The 25,524-nt window shown below is 41.5% G+C and overlaps 1 protein-coding gene across 3 annotated transcripts; it reads left to right on the top strand.

Moving 5' to 3' along the window:
* The first annotated feature begins 1,312 nt into the window (after positions 1–1,312).
* On the top strand, positions 1,313–25,199 carry cdkl2 (cyclin dependent kinase like 2). 3 transcript variants are annotated; one of them, XM_087149194.1, is made up of 13 exons: positions 1,313–1,533; positions 2,697–2,996; positions 6,775–6,871; positions 7,414–7,621; positions 15,852–16,046; positions 16,582–16,760; positions 17,287–17,399; positions 18,085–18,224; positions 18,764–18,982; positions 19,362–19,508; positions 19,951–20,207; positions 21,277–21,515; positions 22,010–25,199. In XM_087149194.1, exons 4-13 carry the CDS (start codon positions 7,436–7,438, stop codon positions 22,180–22,182), a joined length of 1,848 nt encoding a protein of 615 aa, XP_087005320.1. In that variant the 5' UTR covers positions 1,313–1,533; positions 2,697–2,996; positions 6,775–6,871; positions 7,414–7,435; the 3' UTR covers positions 22,183–25,199. The 3 variants fall into 3 exon arrangements, with proteins under 3 accessions (XP_087005320.1, XP_022087407.2, XP_087005321.1); XM_022231715.2 differs by lacking the exon at positions 6,775–6,871; XM_087149195.1 differs by lacking the exon at positions 6,775–6,871 and having other exon boundaries at positions 7,419–7,621.
* The last annotated feature ends 325 nt before the right edge of the window (positions 25,200–25,524 follow it).

Raw genomic sequence — 25,524 nt, forward strand, 5'->3', positions numbered from 1 at the left:
ATTTCTCTAAATTATTACAAAACGCTGTGGTTAGAACAAAAAGGGGTACATTTTGTTTCATTTTTGGTGGGCCCCTTTACAGAGTGTAGAAGAAGAGTCCATGGGCGGCCAAAGATGGGAGGGGCTTGTTATGACATGATCTGTGGCATTCAGAAATTGATTTGATCAGCCTGTGTCGAGTCACAAGTCAACCATCCTCTCTCTAAAAAAAAATGATATATGCACGTCGCACACAGTAGATACTGAATCAAGTGTATCGTAGCAGTGTATTGATTTTCATACATCTTTACACACATGCTCTCCCACAAGATGTAGAATTCACGAAAAGAAATTCAGCTCATAGCAGGGAGTGTGCCTCCCCTTTGTTTGCTCCGCCAACAAAAGGGTGTTGACGGAGAGCCAACACACGGAGCAAAATAAGTTACTAAACTTAACCGTAGCACCGCAAAGAGAAAATTAATCAATCAGAAAATGTATGGAAATAAGGGATTAGTGTTTTTTCTGGAGGTGCGAGTTAAATCTCTCCATGATCTTTTGCTCTTATTCTCTCCCGTCTTCACATTTTAAAATCTGTTTACACGGTTCGGCCTCTTTGACGTACGAATAAGTATGCTGAAACATAATACATTGAAATTCGCCAATGGCACAGATTATTACTTAAATCTAATGTCAGTCTTTCCGTGTGTGCGAGCAGTGCCCTCTAGGCCTTTCCTTAATTCCCGTTTTCATACTCGTGCCACGAGATGGCCATTTTAAATCCAGCACTCTCTAATCCTTGGCAAGTGTGGGGCGTCGAGTGTTTATCCCACATTCGGACGCGATTATCTCTCCCTTTTGTTTGCAGTGTTTATTGTCATTTTATTTGCATGTAAACAGACCTAACCCGAGATCGAACACTACCGTTATGGTTGCCACAAAGTGGCACTCATGCGTGAATGAAAAGATCGTTCATTGATACATGGAGGAAGGAATTTTCCTTCCTCCATGATTGATACATGCCACTTTTGAGGGCCCTGTTTCCAGGCAGTAAAATTCCCTTCGAGCAATCTAAGGAACTGCGATAGAAATTTGTCCCCAAGAGAACAAATAACTGACCAATAAATCGCTTGTGTTTGTCAGACTTTATGTTGGAAGTTTAAAAGATTTTTGAGAACTCTCGTCTTAAGTTAAGTTGCGGGGTATAGTTCTTCACACTTTCTGGTGCCATATATTGACACACGTTGCCCTTAGCAACGTGCGTAATGAGACCCAATGAATAATTCAACCACGCACGTACGCACGGACTGTACAATATGAATACGAATTTCGTCTGCACGTATCCCCAACGTGTGATTGTACAAGCGATTTTGAGTCAACAGAACTGAAGCTACCCTCTCATGCCGACTGAAAAACAAATTTATTTAGAAGCATGAACCGACTAAACATAAGCATGGTATGGCTGAAATCCAAAGGAGTTGTCTAGGTGAAGATTAGACGCTTTTCAGAGGAAGGAATCTGATCTATTTGGGACTTCTTGCTGGCTAGATTTTGGCGGTATGTGAAGTAAAGTTTTGCCGTGTAGGTCACTCACCATGACCGGTAGTTGTGTGTTCACGGGACACAGATCTTGTTGTCAAGCGAGATGTTAAAATTGTGTAAATTGCTGTTCAGTTGTGTTTATTCCCATGAACGTTGTCGTGGTTCATTTGATCACCGGTGTGATTGTTACACCATGGGGGTAGGAAACACGAGTTACCAGGGTCAGTTCTTAACTCCCGAAAAGTAAGCAACGAAAGTTGAAAACGGTCATAAGCGTGCGATTTCTAAAGTTGTATAAGCCTGTGATGAGGCTCACGGTCAGGGGAATTTCATTGCTGTTTTGACTGTCGAAGTGAATACCTCTTTTCAAGAGCAAAACTCTGTCAGGGCCTGATATTATGGAAAGAAATACAGTACATGTATGTGGATGCCACTTGACGTCCTGTTTGTCCTAGGGCCTATGTCATGATGTGTGGGACACGGTCTGAAAAGTTCTGTTTTCCAAGTGAATGCCTCAATATTTTCAATGCTATCTTTGACTTTTTTGGACATTTTATTACTTTCAGGTGGCTTATACCTGAGGGCACTGCAGGGAAAAATTAGTGGTGACTGTGTGTAGAGAGGCTACTTCTATCTGCAGTGTCACCCTGGGGAATATACTTTCAGAACTGAAAGGTTTATAAATATTTCGGCTAGACATGTACGAGGCATCATCGGAAATTTTGGTTACTTTGTAAGAAATTACTCACCCGTCACGAATATTTATTAATCCTCTCTTGATATGGTTAGAGCTTTAGATGTCAACTGGGGAGGTTTGTTTACCTTTCATGTAATTAAAATTGTGAAATGTGCGAGTACTGCTGTCAGTTTTTTGGTGTGGGTAAGCAAAATCCTTGCAAACTTCACATCAAATGAAGTATAAGGCAAACGAACCTCCCCTGTCAGCACCTTACCATATCAAAAACGGACATATACGTGACATTTTGATGGCAGAGTACATAATACATGTAAGTCCTTCCAGTCGAAACAGCCAAAATTTTCCTCTGCTGCATTTTACATGTCAAAGGACTGTCTTACCGTGGGTCATGAGTAGGCCTAGTTGCGAGTCTTTTGGAAAATTTGATCTTAAAAATCAGTCAAGCTTTTCATACTTTTTTCATTTTTCTTGATTATTACAGAAATCTCTGGTATTTGTCATGCCGAGAGTCTAAGATGTGCAGTACTTGTGGAAGACATGTCGCCAGTTTTAAGACAGCAGATCAACATTTTAGAACTCGTTAGAAGGTTGATTTAGCTTTGGGACTCTTGGACAAACTTACATGTATGGAATTGTGATACTGGAGTAGTGACCTGAACAGCATCTCAAGCGAATGTCTCAAGCGAAGGTCACATCTGTAGATCCATCAAGTGGCTGGAGATGTACCGTACCATAGATGCTTTGGATTAGTGTTTTCATGAACTGGTTGTCTTGTATTGCGGTGAGTAGTTCTAACGAAAACTTATTTCATTCTTGTACATTGTCTGCACATGACTACCTCATGACTACATCTGCCCTTATGGAAAAACCATGGGGAAAAATTCCAAACGGTCCCACCCGGATCTGTCCACACTGCAGACAATGTGAAATTAGTCGGTGAAACTCATGTGAAATCAGTCCCGTATTATTCAGACATGCAACTTTTCCTCAGATGGGTGGATTTCCTCGTTGCTCAATTCACACCCACGCCATTGAAAATTGAAGCACACTTTACAAAGTGTTGTAAAGATTAGAATCTCCTAACTCCTGTTTTTTTTTGTCAAAGTCCAGGTTGCAGCCTGTGCATTATAGGCACTAGTACAAGAAATGTATGAACTTCGTAATTTTCATTGTACATGTAGTTTCAGCAATTTTGAATATGAAATTGTACAGTTTCAAGGTAGCACTGAGATTTAAGTTAACTTGTCCACTAAAGTCAGCTAAGCTATCATTTTATAATTTAGATTCGATCACGTGTCTCATACTTGAAGAGGACGGCATCACTAATCCCCCCTTTGTAATTCAATCCAGTTTTGTCACTAGCATACACCTTCTTGGTCTCAAGTGATCATGCATGATTTCAGCATGTTTGATTGTATTGTGCCCTGCACAACCTACTCTACAGCAACAAATCTGTGAGTCTGCTGAACATCTGAGACTGAAAATGTAACTTTAAACCAAAAAAAAATAATAAATTGAATCAATTGTCAAATGTTGCATCATTAGACATAGAATGGCTGTACCGATTAGTCAAACATTTCGATATTCAATCAATTACTGAATATTCAAATTTTTTTTTTAACATGAAGTATAAGGAAGCAAGATCTGTGAAACAGAAGGAAGGAAAATGTGATCGTTTGGTTACAAAACAAACATAAATGTTCATGTACTGTACTTCAGGGTATTACTCATAAATGCACGTGCCCAACGTTGGCCCAAAATGCTTTTTCCTTCAACATGTTCAAGTTCACATCTGGTGAAAACGTGTATTTTTGTTCTACTTTTGTGACAATTTGGCACAACTGAACATTTGAATATTTGATCGCATGGATCGCATATTCCACTATTCGAATTGACTCGGCCTTAATGAGACATGCACCGATGAGGTGAGTTTAAATATTTGCTGCAAACTGAACATGTGCCCGAATGAACGCCATTAAATGGGCTGTGTGGAAATATTATCTAGAATGTGGAGTGCTCACTGAGTTAATTATTTATAGGCACGACAGTTTGAAACTGCTGTGACCCCAAGCCATGTTTGAGTGCCTCACATGTACATGTAGCTCCATGCTCACAAACAGTACTTGTAAATCATTTAGCATAGGAGAACTCGCGGAGGAATTTGCATTGGGCAGCTATTTGTAATGTACTTCCACCAAAGCTTCTTGTCCCACCTGAATTTCTTGGAGTTGCCTTGCACCTTTTTAGCTTACTCTGCCACTTCAAAGTAGAATGTTCACTCCAACAGCAAATAAGTTTAGACAGTATTATCTATCTTTGGCACTGGCTGCGATTTCTCTCCCCAATAAATTTTCCTGGCCCAGTTTCCACACTGGAGCCACCAACTCTTAACCCTGCCGTACCCACTAGAGGTTCCAGTGCAGGTCCCCCAGACTGCAAACTTTAAGCCCTTGGTTAAATACATGTACTTGTACTCTTGCACTTCCCGATTGCATCAGATATTGGTTGGGATGACACGGGAAAAAAGACCACTCACTGTAACCATGGTTACTTATGAAGCCTGTAAACTTAACAAATGTCCGTCATCGAGGTTATTCTTGTCCTGTGTTACCGGAACCCTAGAGTCCACGTTGATTTACATTGAAGGAGACACAATGCTTGCTAAATGTGGTTGTGTCATCTTATCTGTGTGGGCCTACTGCTTTCTTGTGTATTTTGACACCTCATGCATGGTTACGTACATGTAGATATCCAGCTGAGAAATTCACATACCAGTACCAGGTACATTTTGTAGTTCCCAGGTCCCATGTTAGTTATATGGACAAATAATGTTCAAATTATGGTGTGTAATGCCTCAGTGTGACGCTGTGCATCTGTAATGCAAGTAAGCAGTTAATATGATATCAGGCTGCTGATTGCTTGTACAGTGATGTGAAATGTGAACGAACGCTTCATTTGCTTTTTGAAATAGCTGTATTTTTTTTTTAAATGGCAATTTTTGGAGTCACTGTTTTACAAAAATTCCCAACCCCAAAATGTCATAAGTCCCAGATTGAATCTCAGCCCTAAAAAAGGCCATAGAATGTCACTCAAAATACTCCAATTTTTGCCCCTTCCCCCCAAAAAACATGTTCACTCCCCTCTCCAAAAACCCCCCCTTGGCTGTATGTTGTATTGGTCTGCACTAAAAATACTAGTCCACTGCACTATGGAGGAACTGTGGTTTCATTATTGGAATAAAAATTAAAATGAATTGATTTCAAATTAATCATCTCCCTTTCTGCCCCTGATGCAATGACATTCTGTTTGTCACAAAGGTTTTTTTAATCGCCCTTGTCATCATAAGCCTATTGGCATAGTATAGCCACTGGGGCTTATAGTAAATTGTCTCGTAATGATTTACACAGTGCACCGATCATTTGCAAGTTCAACAACCACCTGCCGCCCATTGATTTTCCACGCGCTGGGCATTAATATCCGAGTAGCCAGGAAATGAAGTTGAAAATCACCAGGGCACACCTGCTGATGGCTGAGCTCATTGAAGCCAGATCGTTGGTTTTCCAAGCAAGTCTGAAAGAAATGCTAAATTTAGAGTCTTGAGTTATTTAGGTACTTACAATGTAGATCGTTGGCAGAAGTAATTCCTCTACATCTTTCTTCAGAAGTGGCCAAAAAGAAATATTCAAATAGTGAATTCGAATTGACTCAGCCCTACCAGTGTCAGAAGATTGCATCATTCAAACGTCCAATCAAAAATTAATCTAGATCTGTGTTGTGTACTGAAGACAAAAGAGGTCCTCAAATAATTTGTTCATATAATGTTTTCCTCCGCAGGGTGCCCTGGTTCCCCTAGATATGCCCTCACACCCCTGACTGTCACAACTGTGGTTCCTATTTTCACTTCTTGTGCCCCACCCCCCACTGTTTGTCACAACTTTAAATTTGCTTTTTACAGGGAAATTAACATTCATAGATACGGCTATATTGCTGTGGTATTCAATCGTTACAAATCCCCCACTTCAAATATTTATTTCTTGTACACCCAAGGGGGATAAGTGTTGTATTCAACAATGGAGCTTGCCTACTGTGCACAGTTGGATGAATTCGATCTCACCTTGAAGTGAATGTGTACATGTTATATGTATCGCCGTGAGCCGCCTCCCATTAGTTTTTCCGATCAAGGTTCTTTTGCCATTCTCACCAAACGACTCTCTCTATCTTGTCAGCCTCAAAGAGGCAAATTGAAAGTGAACACTATTGCAGATGGTACATATACCAGTACATGTAGACTGATTGTGTGAGATAATTTATAATTCTGGTTAAATCATAATTCATGCTAACATCCTGTCTGTAGAAGCAACAGAAAGAACAATGGAGCCCTCGAAATTACCAAATGAAGTACCCATTTGTTTCTGTAATGAGCAAAAGGTTTTGTTGAAAATCCATTAATTACAGATTAGAAGGCATCAGTTTCTGTCCTTTGAGAGGCAATGATGCAGGTAATAAAAAAAAGATGTGAAATTCAGTATTCACTATTTCTGTAACCATATGAATTACAGACAAATGAACAGTGGCCTTTGAGAAGTACATGTACACGTGGTCCTGGACAGTGTCACTTGAATTCTGAGGCAGTTTCTGTAATTGAAATATTTGAAGGTACGTTTGTCTGACTGAAATTTGGTCGACACTCAAGCAAATTCCTTAACATCAGCAATATGGGCAATTCCAGAGGGCATTTTTCAAGTTTACGGTCGACAGAAGCACGGCCGACTTGCCAAGATTTGACATTTGAGCAAATGTCGGTAGACAACTTGAGGCAATTTTTGACACATGTACATGTAGATCGCGCCATTTCATGCTGTAAACAGAAAAAAGGATTTACTGGTATTTAAACTTATACTCGAAGTACATGTACATGTACCGATATGAATCTTGTACCCCAGACAAGCAAATAGTAGGAATAGTTGAAGACTCCAAGGTCCCCGCTCGCAGCCAGCATGCTGAATTTGTTGACCGTTTCCCACAGGTGGAGTGCAGAAAATGGCCTCTGGCTGGCAGTCTCACGATAAAGATTGCCTGTACAGTTTCAGTACCGTAAACCTAGGAGATACATGTAAGCTTCACAGTAAAACCTGTGTAAGATCCAGAGCTTGAGGAACTAAAGCTTTTTTTGTTGTGGTTGTTTGCCCGCTCCGCAGTGAAGATCTCGGCGGTGGGCTGATGAGGACCCTGACCGCCATGGAGAAGTATGAGAACCTGGGGCTGGTGGGTGAAGGCAGTTACGGCATGGTCATGAAGTGCCGACACAAGGAGACCAACCAGACAGTGGCCATCAAGAAGTTCATCGAGTCAGAGGACGACAAGATGGTGAAAAAGATCGCGCTGCGGGAGGTGCGGATGCTCAAGGTAATGGATGTGGGGAGCCTTGGGGAGGGGCTGGGGTTTTGGGAAGGGGAAAGATAGGAGAAGGAAGAAGAGTGGGCAGTTCCAGGGTAACAGACTGACACTTTGACACATTTTGGCACATCAAGAATGTGTGAATGTATACCTTTCCTGGTAAATGTATTCTAACACTGTATTTTCAGTGTTTGTGAAAAAAAAAACACAAGCATACTCAGGGGAGACTCCAACCCACAACTTCCTGCTTACTAGTGCAGACGTCTCAACCACCGAGCTTGCCAGTGTCGGCTGGCTGGTTCGAGTCGGATGTAGGAGCGAGTACCGCGAACAGCTGTTTCCAAGGATGGATTTGCGTCCGGGAGATATTGATTTAATTTTTGATTTTTTTTTGCCCTGCCCAACGTGTATTGTAACACTGTATATTCGTTTCCCCTAAAAGCTTGTTAAAAAACCACAAGCGTACCCAGGTGAGACTCAAACTCAGGACTTTCTGCTCCTAGCAAAGATAGAATAAGGATCCCTGATGTACATGTACATACATACATTTACATGCACTTACACATGCATATCTAGCAGCAGCAGTTTTATGGTCCATTTCAAATTGTTTCCAAAATACACACATTGCAAGTTATGAATGTTAAATGAGGCTCATAATGAAACAACACAATTTTATTCATTTTGGTGGTCCTTAAAATTAGAGGTGTTTCTGCTACACCGGGTACTTTACTAGTTGAAGTATTCAAATAGCACTTCTTTTGATGTATAGAAAATGTATAGAAAATGGCATTCGGTTACCATGGAGTTGCCGAGGTACATTCAGAGTTGTACAGAGGTACGGTACCATTCTATGACAATATGTATGAGGGTACTGACTCAAAAGAAACTTTAGGACAACAGTTGACTTGTAGCAGCACTTGTAGTTCATGAGAAATTTGAATTTGAGTTGTCAGTGGAACTCTCTGGTGTCGGAGGAGCCAAGGCACTGCCTGTAGGTAATCATAATACGCATGTACATAGCTCAGAACTTTCTTGTTCAAGATTTGATATTGTCTTCTGAGAGATTGCGCAGTCACACTGCTCATACGTGCAGCTTTGCGTCGTGATAGTGAGAGATGTTGATGCTAGCAGTGAATTTAATACCCTGTAAAGTGGGCTTGGGAATCGTGTCTATGGAATTTGTAAAATTGCTTCAGTAACAAGCTGTCGTAATCAGGGAAAGAGGTATCCATCAAAGGATTGAGAGCCGGGATCTGGAACTTGAGCTCCAGTCATTCACTGGTTGCACAAGGAGTTGTAAAATCCTGCAGCATTCAGGCTGATTGGAAGAGTTTCTCATTACTGCCATAAATCTGTGGCATGCAATCAGTCAGAGGAGCAGCTTGCATGTTACCATGGTTACTGGGCCTGAAATATTGTTCTCAACTAGTGATTGGCTGTTGTTATTTTGCATTCACTTGGCGGAGGAATGCTTTATTGCCGCCTTCTTACTTCACTTGGCATTGCCGGAAACAATCTGGGAGAAATAAACAAAAGTGATGGGTCGTTATCACTCTATGGCACTGGTACAGTAAAGCACTTGTTCAGCATTGTTTTAACAAGAGGACAAAAGTGTGATGGATTTGAGTTAGAACTTCAGGTTAATAGTGAGGATATAAGGGGACTGATCAGAATACATGTAGGCAATTTTTTTTTCTGATAATCAACAAGACTCCAAAGTTTGAGCTGTATAAAAAAATGAAAATTCTAAAGCTGTGCTTATCTTAATTTATTGTGTTCAGGCCTATTTCTTCAGTTGGAATCAACAAACAGTGACCAAACCTACTCATAGAAGAACAAAAAAATGAACAAACAAAACCAAAATAGGTAAAAGGCAATATATTTTATGTTGGATAATGGATAGCCCAAAAGGCAATAAGACAGGCTCATTTCCATTGTCATAGCACCCATAATGTAATCATTCAGTGTAACAGGTACATGTATACATGTGGCCTTGGCTTCTACAAGTACATGTACATCAGTGTACGTTAGAAAGGGAGCGATGCTGGTGCTCTTCCAGCCATTCTTGTTGATGGGAACACCAGCCATTGACAAAATTCCTCCTATTATAGCTAAGTAAATGTACACCGTACATGTACATGTGGTGCTTTCACTTTGTGAAAACATAAGGACAGAAGAAAAACATTTGTCAGTACTAATGATGATGTGTAGTCAAGTGTCAAGGTACGTGTACATGTATAGAAAAGACGTTCCATTGTAAACGTTGTCACCTGCATTTCATGCACGAATAGATGACAATTATAATTGAAGTTGCTCTACCAAAGTTGTGCATGCTTCGTTTCCAATCATCCATTGCAGACACAGGTATATCGGTGTCGGCTTTTTTCCCAGCCAGTTTGGACACTCACATTGCACGCTCTCAGTTCACACAATTGCAGCCCGCAGAATCGGATTACAAATGTATATCGCTTTCCCCTCGGAATCCTGTCTGGCCTGCGGGGCCTCGACTGCCTTGTGCTGTCGGCCTAACCATTTGTTTGCCAACGGTAATTGGAAAATGGAACGATGGAGTGGGACATTCAGGTTTTTATTTCTTTTGAAGTACCCCACGTGTAACATGTAATTGATTTTATTTGCACCTTGTTTATGACTCAACTCGCTAGAAAAAGTTTAAGATTGATCATTTTAAAATTTTCTTGAAAAGCAGGAAAAAAACACTGATTTGAGCTCTCTAAGTTCTGTAGTTTCTTTGAAAAGTAAGTGAAACATCAGTATTCATTTCTGTGGCGTTTGAAAGATGAAGTTTATCATTCAAGTATGCATTATGTCAAACTTCTGTCAAAATCTAACTTGTACTACAAATGAATGAATATTGCATCAGTTGTAAAAAAAAAAAAATCAGTAGAACCCTGAATTCAAAATGAAATCAAAATTAAGAATTATCACATCCAAGATTAATTGGCATAAATGTGATAACTGTACGTGTACATTGGAATCACTTTGGTGTAAAACGGTGGTGAACCGTGATCACTGAACCGAGGTTATCAACTACTCATACTGGCACATGTATTGACAAAATGTGTACCGGTAATATCTGCACTGTCCATTTGGCTTGTGCACCTGTCGGCAGCAAATACATTATCCAGTGAGCGATTCATTTGTTTCATTTCTACAGCAATTAAGTAGATTAGCATGACAATGCTGTGTGCTCTCCCCCTCTAGAATCACTCGGTAAATCTACACAGCACTTCATCCGGCCCTGACAACTGATCGCTGATTGCCCAGGCCCGGAGTCATTAGCCCTCGAAAACAAGGGGTTTATATTCGGTTGTGGGAGTGGCACAGGCTCGATGTATGCCCCGGGAGATCTGAAGTTTCTCCCTGGTGCAAACGGTCGAACCTGTGACTGTGAGCCTGCCACTTGTGCTCCGCTCAGAGTACAAGTGGTGCTTTTTTCCCTCCCCTCGCACTGCAAAAATGGACATGCCACACGTTGACAATTGCTGGACCTGGGAATGACGATATTCCCTCGGGAGTTGTACATGTACCTCCGACAAACACGAAGTTGAGTGAAGTGGCCATCAAAAGACAAGTTTAGATCACTGCAGGATATTTTTAGTGCTGTTCCCACACTCCCTAATCCCTCTGTTGCTACAGAGGGACAAAAAAAGACCACTTTCAATGCTTCGTCACAAAGTGTTCAGCTCCACAAGGGAAAAATCCTAAATAACATTGAAAATTTGTGTATGTTCTTTAAAAATAGACATGAAAGAAAGGTTGAACGTGCCATGTCAGTATGCCCTAGAAACGTCTACGGTACATTCAGGTAGATTAGCATTAAAATGTGTTATTGTGGATGATAATTAATGCAGAATTCGTTAGGACATCCGATGAAGGGGGGGTGAACATGCAGGTAGTAATTGATCCTGCCAAGATGCAGTGTTGCAAGGAGGCGTGTATTGGACGTTATTAAGATACAGTCAGGTGAACATTACAAGATGCATGAAGACATGGCACTATCACTTCCTTTACTGCTTACTAGTAACCTGATTGAAATCATGATAAGATGATTGTTCGGGTGTCCCGTGCATGCACAATGCCTGTTCCTGTACAAACACAAGGAACTTCTGAATTGACATTTACCTGTATCTGTGCACTTGCAGCCAAGGTTTTGAAAAGAAATCCAAATACCGATGGTTACCCAAGTCAAGTTGTTTGAGTGTTTGTTTAAAGGGTACTGCAGAGCAAGGTTTAATGTGACGGCAACGCACATATCACATATCCTACTTTTGCATTTTATGACATACGTGTACGGTCTGTAAGCTCCCAGCTGCACACCAGTGTACATGTACGATGCATTCTCACAAAGCAACATTTCAGCGGATGGAACCGGCACGTACATGTACTTAGATGTAAATGAGTGGGTTTGGTATTCCAACAGCACATGCTCAGTATGAGTCTACTCGGGAATACCCGTAGCAACACGCACACGCATGATAGTCTGTCCTTTTGGCAGTCATGTGTGGCTTTGTTTCTGTGGCTTTTTGAAAAACATGTACTGGCTCATTAGCTAAATATTGCGATTGGTACATGTTCATGGACAGAGTAACAAAATTTGAAATATGGTTTGTGTTTGTCTTTGTTCAAAAGGTGAAGAGTTGAAAGCGACATAGGTTCATTGCAAATTTAAAAAAATGGCCAAGGGAAGATGTTTGGTTGTAAAGACACACTTGCATATTCCAGCCAGTCGAAATTTGTGAAAGCAAGTGAATTGTGAAATGAACTTGTATAACATTGCAATTTGTTTGAATTGTAGATGTCACAGAGTTACTTTATCAGATTTGCTGTGATTTACACGCATTCTCTTCCCATCCTGAGTGGACGAAAGAGGTCAAAGGTCAGACCTGAATAGATAAGTGTTGTGTACCAGGGGTATAATTAGGGCTAATTAATATCCGGCGGCATTTACATACATGTACATGTAGTGGGTGTTTTTGTAGGCAGGTGAGAGGTTCTGTGCGCCAGGCGATGCATCTGAGATTAGGCGTAAACTTTGGCCTCATACGGAAATGGCAGGCAAGTTTGATGTGGGGTCCTTTCAGGAACGAAATTTGATTAATGAGAGTTGGACTTGCGGTCAGGTTTTAGGTGTGTGTCAACACCTTGTTTTCAAGTCAGATCCATGTACGTACGTGTACATTTTTACAGGGAGTGTTCTAATCAAGGTTATGGCAACCTGCTATTTGTGCTCAGACTGTGGAAATAAAAAAAGGAAATGGTCATGATTACATTTTCCGATCCTGTATACATTCATTAACCCTACTGCAGCTACCACAAACCATCAACATCCAAGATTTGGTTTTTCAAAATTTGATACATTAAAGCACTGCAACTTTATTGAGTGGGGCTCGGTGACTTTCTTTTATCCATTTAATGAACACAGGGGATGAACCTACTTTGGGTCACTGCATGTACCGGTACATGTACTTGTAGCTTTTTAAGGAATCATTCTGCAGAAGTCCAGAGTATCCCCCTTGTCTGCTTTGTCTGATCAAAGGGAGACCATCTGAAATGTCCATGCATGCTTGCTACGCGTAATGCACATTTGGCAGATTGCGAATTTTGCCCATGGAATTGAGACAGGCCAGATTTTCTTACGAATACATATATGCCGATTCCTACCCCTTCCCAATCTCTTGCTATGAATGTCTTTGCTTTGTAATGTCCGACTGATCTTCATGTGTACAGTGTTTGTGCACCGTGCTCCCGCACTGTAGTTGTAGGGACATACCCTACGCTGGATATTTCACCTACATGTATTTTGTGGGGACCGAAAACGTGTTGGGGACTCAGAAATGCCCCCGCAACTCGGTTCAAATTTCCTTAACAAAAGAACGCAGTGAAGGCCTACCCACCAATACATACACATTAAGCATGTTAAGATGGGAGTCATGGGGATGAGTGCCTTTTTGTCCAGTTACTTCAGGTTATAATGTACATGTACATGGCAGTCAGTGTCCTCTTGAGACATAAGCTTGTACATAGCTGATACGTAGGAGGTGAATACATTTCTGCCCGTTTGCTGGAGGTTATGTGTACATGTACATCCTTAATTCATGTGCAAACGGAGGTGTGTTCTGCTTTAGTATATTTTTGTCAAGCCATTTTAACATCTCATTTGCGGTTGAAGATTGCCGAATCAGTCCCGATTACCGGTATGCAGAGGGACACACGAGTGTGGTATAATTTCAAACGTGGCGTTGGCACAATCTGTACATGATCACTGGGGTTGGTTACTTGAATCTCAACTCTACTCCTCCAAGCCAGTCTTGATTTTATAACAAGCGGCGTGTGCTAGACTGTGTAGTGTTTATATAAATCCAAACTCTTTGAACTGCATGTACACATATAGCTTTATGCACCGGGCACTGGGAATTTAACTGGTGAGGTTGATCGAATGGTCAAGGTCTCCTCCTATACAAGCAAGAATGTTGTAGTATGCATGAAAATGAAAATATATCGGTTTTGTTCCTTTTCTCTTACCGGGCAAAGGCAAAGTACATACATGTTTATGTTCACATTTTGTACCTGCACATGTACTGCAGTTCAGCTAGTTAAAGAAATAGAATTTCCACTTTGAAGGGATGATTAATCCAATTTTTGTACATAAAATTGACATGTATTGCCTGTTGTGATATGATCTGGGAAAACTCTTCCCATGGTGAAATTTGTCATTTACCCATCAACTTAGGAGGACGCCATGCCGTTTTCAAAATTATTGAATTTGTCTTTCTTCATGTATAAGTACAGTAGGTTGTGTGTAACTTGAGTACATGTAATGTTCTCAGGAATTTATTTTAAAAAAAGAAAGTGGCTGACCTCCCCTTGAGAAGTTAAACTTTAAAGTTCTTAGTTCGGCTTATTTCACTGGGATCACACAGACTTGATAAGATTGCAAATTGAAGTTGTGATTGTATCAAACGATAATTAATGGATACTAGCAGTTGAAATGGAAAAAAAAAATTCAAATTGTCCAAAAAAATGAGTGACTACCAGTATTTGGCCATGATCTCCAAAACAAGTTAGGTGACTACCAACCACAAGTGCACTTAATGTGGATCCTCTCCAAAGATTTATGAATGTCGTCCAGTCTAGAGGGGAGGAAATAACTTGTTTATAAAAGGAGCAAATTGGGCTTAATGTCGGCTGATCTTGCTTTTAATGTTATTGCATTAAAAATTAACTTGGGATCGATGATTTAAATTCCAGAAGTGCAGTGCTCCCAGAATTTATGGCCCACTCAAGTCACGTGCTATTGAACAATGTACACAACTGAGCATTATAAATACTATGTTGCACTTCACACACTATTGTACTTTCCTCATGAATACAACGTCTTCTCGTCATAGGTTGAATGTGAAAGCATACATGTTGTACAGTGTACTCAGACGAAGTGTTCCCCTCTCGTGACAAACCTGGAGATCAAAGAATTTTATCACAGTCTGGTCTCCCAAATGTGCACTTCACTGTACATGTATGTACATGCACGCATGTTTGGCGGCTATGTATCGATAAATCTGCTGAACTTCTTTGAACTGGCCTCTTTCTCGTTGCTGGGTTTTTGTTCCTATGGCACAGAGCTACAAGTATGGTACACGATAAGCAATTATGTTGGACTTATCAGTAAACTGATAAGAATGTACCATGTGTACTGGATTCATGCAGAGTTAAGGATTGAAGGATTTAACTTCTGTTTCTACCAAACTGCAGACTTCAAATCAAGTGAATGATTTCCGTTTTTTTTTATTTTTTATTTTTTAATTTTTTTTTTTACGTGGTTAATAAGACTTGAACTATCATCTAGGCAGACATGTACATGTAAAAGTTTTGTACACATATATATTCATTGATTAACAGCTACATGTATCATGCAGTCAGTAGTGGAAACAGTATACTGACTTCGAGGTAAAAAAACAGCAACACTGATTTGATTCGTATGTACTTAATCAGAATTTGCTCAAGGCCACATACATGTATTCAGTTATGCACTGTAAGTCCGGAAATCATTATTGATTTTGCCCAGGAGAGTGACTTTTTCACTGATGCATATGCATACAAGGTCAGGTACATGTACATGTACACCCTACATTGTACCTGAACTTCCTAATTTAATTAAGAGAATTTGTCCAAATCTGATCAATCTATTTATCTTTTCCTTTTTTTTTTGGACAACCTGCAGCAACTGAGGCACGAGAATCTGGTCAACTTAATCGAGGTCTTCCGACGCAAGAAGCGCCTCTACCTGGTCTTTGAGTTTGTGGATCACACCATACTGGACGAGTTGGAGCGATACCCCAACGGTCTGGACGAGAACGTGGTACGGCGCTGCATGTGGCAAGTCTTAAAGGGCATCGACTTCTGCCACAATCACAATGTAAGTCTTGTTATCCGTGGTGCTAACCCAGTTCCATTGTTAACGCAAGTCATATTGCAGTTAAAAGGGAGAATAGGGTTTCCCTGTGAAAGTCTTGCAATATGTGGCCATCTACTGTATTCCAACACGAGGCTGAAAAATTGCATGCTCTTATCCGGAGAATGTTGCCAATATCCTCATAAACAGTTTGAATTCCACAGCTTTCATTGCCTTTAGTTATAAATAGTTTTGCAACAAAATTGTCACATTGGCGTCATAGAACACTAAAGCCCTACTCAACAGTTTAGGGACATTCGGTCACCTACATGTACATGTATATACATGTACCTGTGGGAGTCTATCATGACAGAACTGTGTACTTCTTTCTCCAGATTTTTGTCTTTCAATTACATTCTGTTGAAGATTATTCACAGAATATAATGTAGCTAGGTTTACTAGTTTTAATACTGCAATCATCAAAGTCAGATTGTACATGTAAATTTACTTTCCAGTCATCACATTAGTAGAATCGACCCTGTACTGTCGCTTGTCACAGATAATTCACAGAGACATCAAACCAGAGAACATCTTAGTTTCCAAGTCGGGCATTGTCAAGCTGTGCGATTTTGGCTTTGCCCGGACGATAGCGGGGCCAGGGGAGATCTACACAGACTACGTGGCCACAAGGTGGTACAGGGCACCAGAGCTCTTAGTTGGGGACACCAAGTATGGAAAGTAAGTTTGATGACAACTGAATTGAATTTCAGGGATTTCTGATGACCACTAAACACTCGGCAAGATACAGTGAGTGGCCTTGGTGTTATTTCGTGGAGCTTTGGGCAATTTTTGCATGACTACTTTTTACAAGAAATCAGCTCAACTTAACTCCCTTCACATTTTTACAAGGAAGCCGACGGGATTCTCCAATGTCAACCACTTTCTAGGAACCCAATATTTGACATTGTATTCGTTAAGTGTGAATTTGTTTGCTCAACACGTCTTTCCTTTTGCTTGATACTTGCTTAGTTGGGCAACACTTTGAAAGAAACCTGGTTTTAGGATATATGCAGTCATGATTTGGTACATGTATGCATCTTGTGAACAATTACATGTACTGTACTCAAACTGTTCCCCTTCGATGATGAAATTTGAAAAGCTTTTTTGAGCATTTAATATATGTATGAGTTTTATTGTTGTGGGTTTTAATCATTGTGTATGCCAGCGCTCACTTGTCTCTTAATTTGATTGGCTCCCCGCACAGAGCTGTAGATATCTGGGCGTTAGGTTGTTTACAAGCTGAAATGTGTACAGGTGAGCCGTTGTTCCCAGGCGATAGCGACATAGACCAGCTCTACCACATCATCAAATGTTTTGGTGAGTTTCATGTGTCTGTTGCATTCAGAAGCACCACCTCAGATCACCGGCGATCAATTACTTGCCCATGGCGATGAACTCCGTGCCACTTTGTGTGCCCGACACCCAAGAGAATGAACCTGTTACAGATTCGCGAAATGAAGCAGTGCTTGTTTCTGTGCTAGACATACATGTACATATACGTGAATGAAATTGCGCACATGGTTTGTAACCTTGAGGAAGGCCTTTGATTGGTAATACAAAAAGCTCCGTCTTGTTCTTACGTGAATTCTCACGCCAGTTGCCACTTCAAACACTGACAACCAGCATACCATGTCCATGCCTTGTAAGTTGTATTGATCGTCATACTTGTCCGCTGGTGATCTTTCCTTGCTAAACACATCCTCACGAGTCTGGCACTTGTCATCCAGTCTTAAACCCAGTCACAAGTTATTCAGATGGGCTGTGACAAAGGCATACAGGTACTAAGTACCTTGGTCATTGTTTGCCCAGTTTCTGTTGACTGGACTCATGATGTGACTTGTGAGCGGACTGACAGCTGTGAAACTTGTGACGAAATTTATCACAACCCAAGTGTCCAGGATGAGATTCCAGGCTCGTGTAAAAATCATTTTGCTAACTGTAATTATATATAACTATTATATTGATTACCATGCAATAAGTTAATTGGAATGTTCTCCCACAGGCAACTTGATCCAAAGGCACAAGGAGGTGTTCATGAAGAACCCTCTGTTTGTGGGGATGCGTCTGCCTGAGGTGAGGAACGTGGAGCCCCTGGAAAAGAGATTCCCCAGTCTGACGGCACTCTCCATCACAGTCATGAAGGTCAGTCCATCAGGACCCTCTCCAGTATCTGTGTACTTTGTAATTAAAGTCTGAGCATCGAAGCGCAGTGTCAAATTATCAGCAAAGGTGACTGCGAGATTTTGCAAGCCTGTGTCCATAGAAATGAGAACTTTGGGGAATGCCCAAGAATTGTATTCACTAACATGACTTGAACTTTTTAATAGAATTTTCAAGTGGAGTGTAGATTTGCGATGTTGGGTCTCGCTTCGGGTTTTGTTCTGGCAAGCTTAGAGTTGCAATGCCAAAATATCCGTACTTGTGAGCAGGTCGTCATAGGTTCGATTCTCACTTGAGCAATCTTGTGAATTTTTCTCACGAGCTATCGATGAAACACTGTGTCTAAACTGACATATTATTGCATCGCTAAGACCTAAAACTGCATGCATTGTTGAAGGTATTGTGTTAATGAAGAAGTTGCATTTCAAGCTGGGTAACACACCATTACATCACCCTGACCTTGAAAAAGCACTGATATCATCCGTTGTAACCTACCTTCTCCCCCCCCGGCACCCCAACAGAGCTGTCTCCACCTGGACCCGGACGAGAGGCCCACCTGCTCCCAGCTCCTGCGCCACGACTTCTTCAAGAAGGACGGCTTCGACGAGAAGTTCCCCTCGGAGCTGCGGGCCAAGATCGCCAAGGAGTTTGACTGCAACCCACTGCTGCGGCCCAGCGGCGAGGAGAAGGAGAAGGAGGGAGGCGGGGAGGAGAAAAAGAGGAGCAAAAAGAGCAAAAAGGTGAGAGGGTTTCCCTGGAATATTTCCTTCCAAAAGATCAAGTCGATTTTTAGCAGTCGAATATTCGACATGGCATTCGAGGCCTTCCTTAGAAACTTTCACAAAAGAAGAAATAGACCCAATTATACAAAATATTGATTAAAAAAGAGGAAAAACTAGCCTTTCTTTTGGGGATATGAATTCAACTGTCTTTAAGTTCAGTAGTAACACTTTGAAATACGATTATGAATTTTGCATTGATATTGCTGACTTTTTTCCTTTGTTTTATTTTATTGCTTTTCACCTCTGAAATGTTCAATTATAAAAATACTGTTATTGGAGAGTTCCCCCAAAGTTCGTGAAGTTTATAGCTTGCTTCTGATATATGCTGCATTTTCAGGACCAAAGCCACAGTCACTCGGACAAGGAGCGAGAGAGAGAGAAATACAAAAAGAGGCACTCGGACGCGGACAGGCACAAGACGCCGTCCACTCCCCCAGACACCGGTGACAAACACGCCAAGGTGTCATCCGAAGGCAGCCGGAAAGTGAGTACCTACGGGGCACTATTTCCCCTGTTAAAAAATGATCAAAGTGCAGTACCTGAATTCGTAGAAACAGATCGGAATTACTTTGATCTACTTGTTGAAATGAACACAACGGTACTTGCAGGGCTGATGTCGTGAAAGAAAATAGTGATAAAGCTGTACGCATGAAAAAGTGAAATTAAGTATATGAAGCAATAGCAAACTTCTGTCCTTGATGGAAAAGACCTCCCCCCCCGAAAAAATGTACCTCGTATTGCTTTACTTCTGTATCTCACTTCATGGTGAGAATGTAAATCAGCTTAGGATAAGTATTAGTGATAAGTTTATTGCTAAATCAACAAATTGTAATGTATAACAAGCTTCAAACAAATTATTACTGACAAGAATGTACCAGAAGGAGTAAATTTATTTCTTTGACGTTTTGCTTTTCTTTTGTGTACAGTTTTCGGATGTGTCAGAGTCTCACAAGAAGACCTCCAGCAAGACGGGTTCGGGCTCTCCCATCCCTCCCCTCACCCCCACTAGCAAAATGCTTCCGTCCACCATGGCAGCCGGCCACAATGGCGCCTCGAATCCTCCAATGCAGTCGCAGGGGGGTGCGGGCACCCCGGCCCCCATGAGCACGATAACCGTAGGGACAATTGGCGGATCCAAGGGGAGCCATACGTCAAACAGTACGAGTGGACCGCCCCCGCTCAGGTAGGTTCACTTGGCAATCGTCTCTCCTGTAACCCTTCAGAATCCCCAAGATGTTGGTAGGATTTGGATTTGTGGATCTGTTTGTTAAAGTGTCAAAACAAGTTGTTGCATTACAGATTAATCTATGGCACATCTGCAACCAGTAATTTTCTTTCTGGTTACAGCGAGTATGTTATTCAAGAGCGATTGGTATGACCATCAGTCTTTAACCCTCCTTTGGTTTTACAGCACAAATATGCACAAGTGCCCACAGTCACTCTCTTGCATGTGTTTTCTATATGGAGCCCAAACATGCACAGGTTCAGTGTGTACACAGTAGGTTGCCAGCACAAAATGACCCAGGGTCTTTTGTGCAGTCCTCTTCACTGCATTTGGTTTACTGCACAGTGATGCTCATGAAACAGTGAGGCACAGTTGTTGGGCAGCAGAAAAGTGCAATCTGATATTCCTGTGAGGGACAGTTGGTGCAGTGCACAACACAACACAGCTGTGCTTCTTTGAGGTTTTATCGAGTGACCCAAAACGTGACTTCAGCATAGGAGGGATAATGCCTGAAAGGCTAGAGACTTGCTGCATTGCAGAGAGAGAAAAAAGATGACGGTACAATGTATATGCTAGGCATTCTGGCAATCTGAGATGTTCATCAGAGGAAAAGGGACTAGGATTTTCATGTTAATAAGTCGTGGGTTTTGTGTTGATAGATGAAACCTTTACGTAGATGTGACTTAATGGAATGTCACATCCGTATGCCACCAACAGTATTTGAAGAACTTCCTTCGCTTTCCCAACACCCACAACATATCCTCGCTTCAGTCTCTGCCCAGAATGTCTCAAATTGTTTGTGATAATTTCGGCGACTGTCCGATGTATACTCTACATCCACACTGCCTTGGCCTGAAGAAAATATTCCAATGACTTACCCAGTTGGCAGGGTGCCGATAAAGTGTTCTGGAGGTCAAAGGTTCAAATCCTCCTCCAGCCAATTCCTTTCTTTGTCTTTGGAATTCATAAGTGGATGAGTTGAATTTCGGTTGCGCTAATTTTGCTAATCCGTTACCCCCTCTCACAGGGCCTCAGACAAGGTCAAAAAGACCACCACGAACACCTACTACAAGAAGCCGGCCCAGCCCCCGCCAGCCCACCACAGCAGCGGCATGCCCACCCCAGTCCAGTCGGAGAAGACCACACTGCACGAGCGCACGCTGCCCTTTGACGTCCTGACGGCCAGCCAGCGCAAGTCCAAGGGGGCCTCCTCACCTCGACTAGAGCGGGAGGTCACTCACCTGCCCAACTTGGCCGGAGTCGAAGGTCAGCCACTGACGAACTCGTTTCATTGATTGACATCAGGCTCACCCGTGCAAGTTTAATCACTGTTAGCGTAGTTCTTGATAGAAATTTAAGAACTGTAGTTGAAACAATGTAACTGTTATGAAGTTAAAAAGCAGTTTTTGTTCATTTTCTGAATAAAGGAAAAAGGTGCCCCTTCTTTTTCTTGAAGGCAGCAGATTTTTTTAACGAGGATAGATAATTTTCATAACCCATTTGCTGATGCTTTGTGTCCATTGGAGTTTTCACCGTATTTGACCAATTTTTAAGTTCCACTTTAATATCGCTAAATATCTTGTAAAAAAAAGGTCAAAATTCACAGCAAAGTTAACAAAAATATACAACAAAAAGCCTGTCACAGAAGAAAGAAGTAGGTGGAGATGAGAAACTAAGATTTTTCTGGACTTGACAAAATTTCCAGATCAAGATGGATTGTGGTTAACCCGTCGTGTGTTTGTTTATTTCTGTGATAATAGGCGACTCCAGCAAGAAATTGGACAAGAAACCCAAGCTGAAGAAAAGCCAGCACACCCCTATGCCCCACATTGGTCACCACAACGACCCCAGCCACTCAGGCGCCAACAGCTCTCACCTCAACCAAACCTCCTCCTCTGATGACTTCCGGGAGCACAACCTGCCGGCCGTATAGCACAGGATCCAATCCTCACAGGCGTCTTGTTCTCGTGGACCTCATTAAAACTCTGCACTGTAGTTTCAGGAATTTGGTTCTGGCGTTAAGCGGAAACTGGACGCCATACTTCAGAGTGCTAATGCTGCAATTGTCGACGGACTTTCCAAGGGCGTGAGAGCGCACTTGATGGAGAAGAACTACTGAGGTTTAATGTGTTTAACTTCCCCCTCCTTTTAAGGCTTCTTAGTAGTGGGAGTGTTCAAGAGGTGAGACCAAATGCAGCCAGGGAATCATGGCACTTGTGGCCCTGAGCAGGCCAGTTTATCACAATTTAGAGCACTCCGAGCAAGGAAAGCCGCTGCTAGAATAGACCCGACTATTGAGCCAGGTTCCCCTTATTTCTTGTCATAATGAAAACATCCTGGCCGAGTCGTGATAGTGTCGGCTCTCCAGCATGAAAAGAGAGACTTGAGCGTCTATCATCTGGGAGCTAAGGTGTCCTAGTGAGAGAGAACACTTGTCTATGCCTCAGTCAAACTTTTCTGTGTGGAAACAGCAGAGGTTGAACAACTCGCGAAGTAGTCCGTCTCTTGCTGAGAGTTTGTGTGGGAGATGATTTTTTTTTTTTGGTCAGTACACATTTAACACTGACGAAATGGAGATAATTTTCACACAGGCATCGCACAGCTGTAAAATGTAATGACAAGTCCAGACTGTATAGTGTATAGTCTTCTAATCAGGAGTTATATTTCATAGTACTAAGGACATGTAGCCACCCACTTTGTGTCTGGACACAAAAGGGCGCCATACTACACTATAACCCAACTGCAAATATAAGCTCATACTAAATCTGTTTCACATGGCTTAATTCCACTAATGAACTTTGAAGTTTGCCGGTGCTGTGAAATATGACTACGATATGAAAGAAGCCACATGGTTTTATCAGGTTGTTTGTTGTACATAGACATTGTAAAAAACAGAAGTTGCATATATAGGCACTTTTTTTTTGTATTCAACTGAGTTTACTGTTCTTTTAATGGGCATATCTAACCCCCAGCATTGCTTTATGTTCTGGTTTTTTTTGTGTGTGTGGCTTGTAAATTTTGACTGCAGTTTCAGGCACATGTAATGCGCTATTTATTTTTTAGTTTTGGTGTTGCAACTTTATCGTATTGCCAGTTATTGTCAGTGTCTCAGAGAGCTCCAGGGTTGCTTTGTGGCCGAGTTTATCAGCTCCCGAACTTTAATCTCACCCAAAGAATGATTCATTCTTTAATATGTTTTGAGAAGCTTTTGAACAAATAGAAATTGTTTCTCTTAACCACTCGGTGCCGGGGTTCCCGATACCGGACACCTTGGGTTTAAATGCATAGCCAGGGTGCCTGAAATCTGACAGTGGAGCTTGGCCTTGTAACAAAAGATCATACTTGGAACAAAAGACCGAGCTGCTGGGAATTGCCAACATTTTTCAGCACGGGAGTGCTGGCATTAGTGGAGGTAATCCGTCATTGTTTTGAAACAGCATACCATTGTTTGCAGCACTGGCGCCCGTGGATTATCGGCGGGGACAAAAGTACTCCAGTTAACCAGCAATGAGCGATACAGTACCACTGCAAGCTAATCTGGCCGCATTTGAAAAGACACCACTGCCATTCAGCTACACACCGGGCCAATTTCAGGAAAACAGGAAATTGTAAACATAACCTCGCACAATTTTGGGCACTTTTTACTGGGCGGCATGCTGTAATACCCGGGCGTCAATAGAGGTTGCCTGTCAGATTAGAGTAGCCACCAGATAGTCATTCGTGTGGGTGTAAGCCTCCAGTAAATGAAGTTGTGCATTTTTGAAGAATCTTGAAAAGCACCCGGAAACTCATCCCGCATATGCAAATTCCACCTGGCAGGAAGTGGTTACCTTTTGGAACTATCACATTCACAAATTCGAATCCAAGCAAATTATATCTTGCATGCTGGAGCTACAAAACAGAACTTAAAATACAATATATTAGTTTCTCAAAAATGCGTACTACTGAAACTACCTTGAAGAACAAAAGTGGATAACAGTGAAACTGAAATCTTTCCGAGAAAAACACCATGCAATTGTTAGCACGCAACTGCAATTTTTTTTATCTCATTTTTAAAAACTGTATCCTGAAATGCCGAGCTTGTTATTCCACTTGGTCTTCTGTTTCATTTCTGGTGTAGTCTTTTTCCTTTTTTGCAGCTTTTCCTAAGGGAGACGGGTGGTTAGTAGTTGTATTCTATGTCAAAAAGGGATAGTGGTTCTGAAAAAAGAAACGATTGAACAATTTCTCAAATCATTCCAAGGGTTTTGCCGACCTTGCTGTATCTTCGTTCATGATTAAGCATGACTACTTGTTTGTTTTATAGTGTCTAGTCTGTGAATGGTTAATAGGAAAGTGGACTGCTGCACGAACACATTGGTTCATGTAATGTAATTACACATAAGTTTTCAGGGGACATGACCAAGGTGGTTGCTCACAAGCCACGGTTGGTCCCAAGTCCTATTTATTTCCCACCCTCGCACCAGAAGTCACGTACAGTAGATTTTTCTCATACAGTACCATCTTTTATCCAACACCATCAGGTGTATGGGCGTGCAGTGTGCTGTTGTTCTGTACATGCATGCTTGAAAATTTGACGTCCAAACACCGATGCATGTGACAGTCTGTAGGAAGTGATGTCCTTTGAGAGACCCGATGCTGATTAAGTTTGCTCAAAGGCAAGGCAGAATTGCATCAAAATTAATTTGACAAATCTGTTGTTTCAAAATCAGTTGTGTTATCCAAACACAAAAGTCACTCCAATATGAGGCAAACTGTTCACACTTGGTGTGCATCTCTCCCTTGTTTTCAGTTTGCACGCAAAAAAATTGTCTTGCTTGAAAGAGTGTACAACACTGGCCCCCTTTATGTAGATTAACTACTGCAATCTGTTGTTCTTAATAAGTATTCAGTTTATGTACTTTTTTTGGCAGAATGAAAATAAATTATATAATGGACTCATTCACTTTATTTCAGTTTTGTTTCAAGTGGTTTTACTCAGTGTGGTCAGTTTCAAGAAGTGCATTGATGTGAAGTGTCTGGATGTACGGCTTAGACTGCAGAACTTCAGGAAATTTTGTCTACCAAGGGTGGATCATCAGTGGGAGAGAGAGGAAAGGAGCCTTCCTTTGTTTTAATAATGGAAGGCAAATTTTTAGTGGTCTATTTTACTTCCCGTTCTGCCCCAAGCGTGCAAAAAGCCCAAAATGTTGCCTTGCCTCTCGGGATATTAAAGGTACTAAAAAAATTTCCAAATTTTGTGGCTCCCCAACACCCCCCCAAGAAACAATTAGGA

Source organism: Acanthaster planci, linkage group LG19 (assembly GCF_054643075.1).
Source record: "Acanthaster planci isolate LZ-2023a linkage group LG19, COTS_SCS, whole genome shotgun sequence".
NCBI lineage: Eukaryota > Metazoa > Echinodermata > Asteroidea > Valvatida > Acanthasteridae > Acanthaster > Acanthaster planci.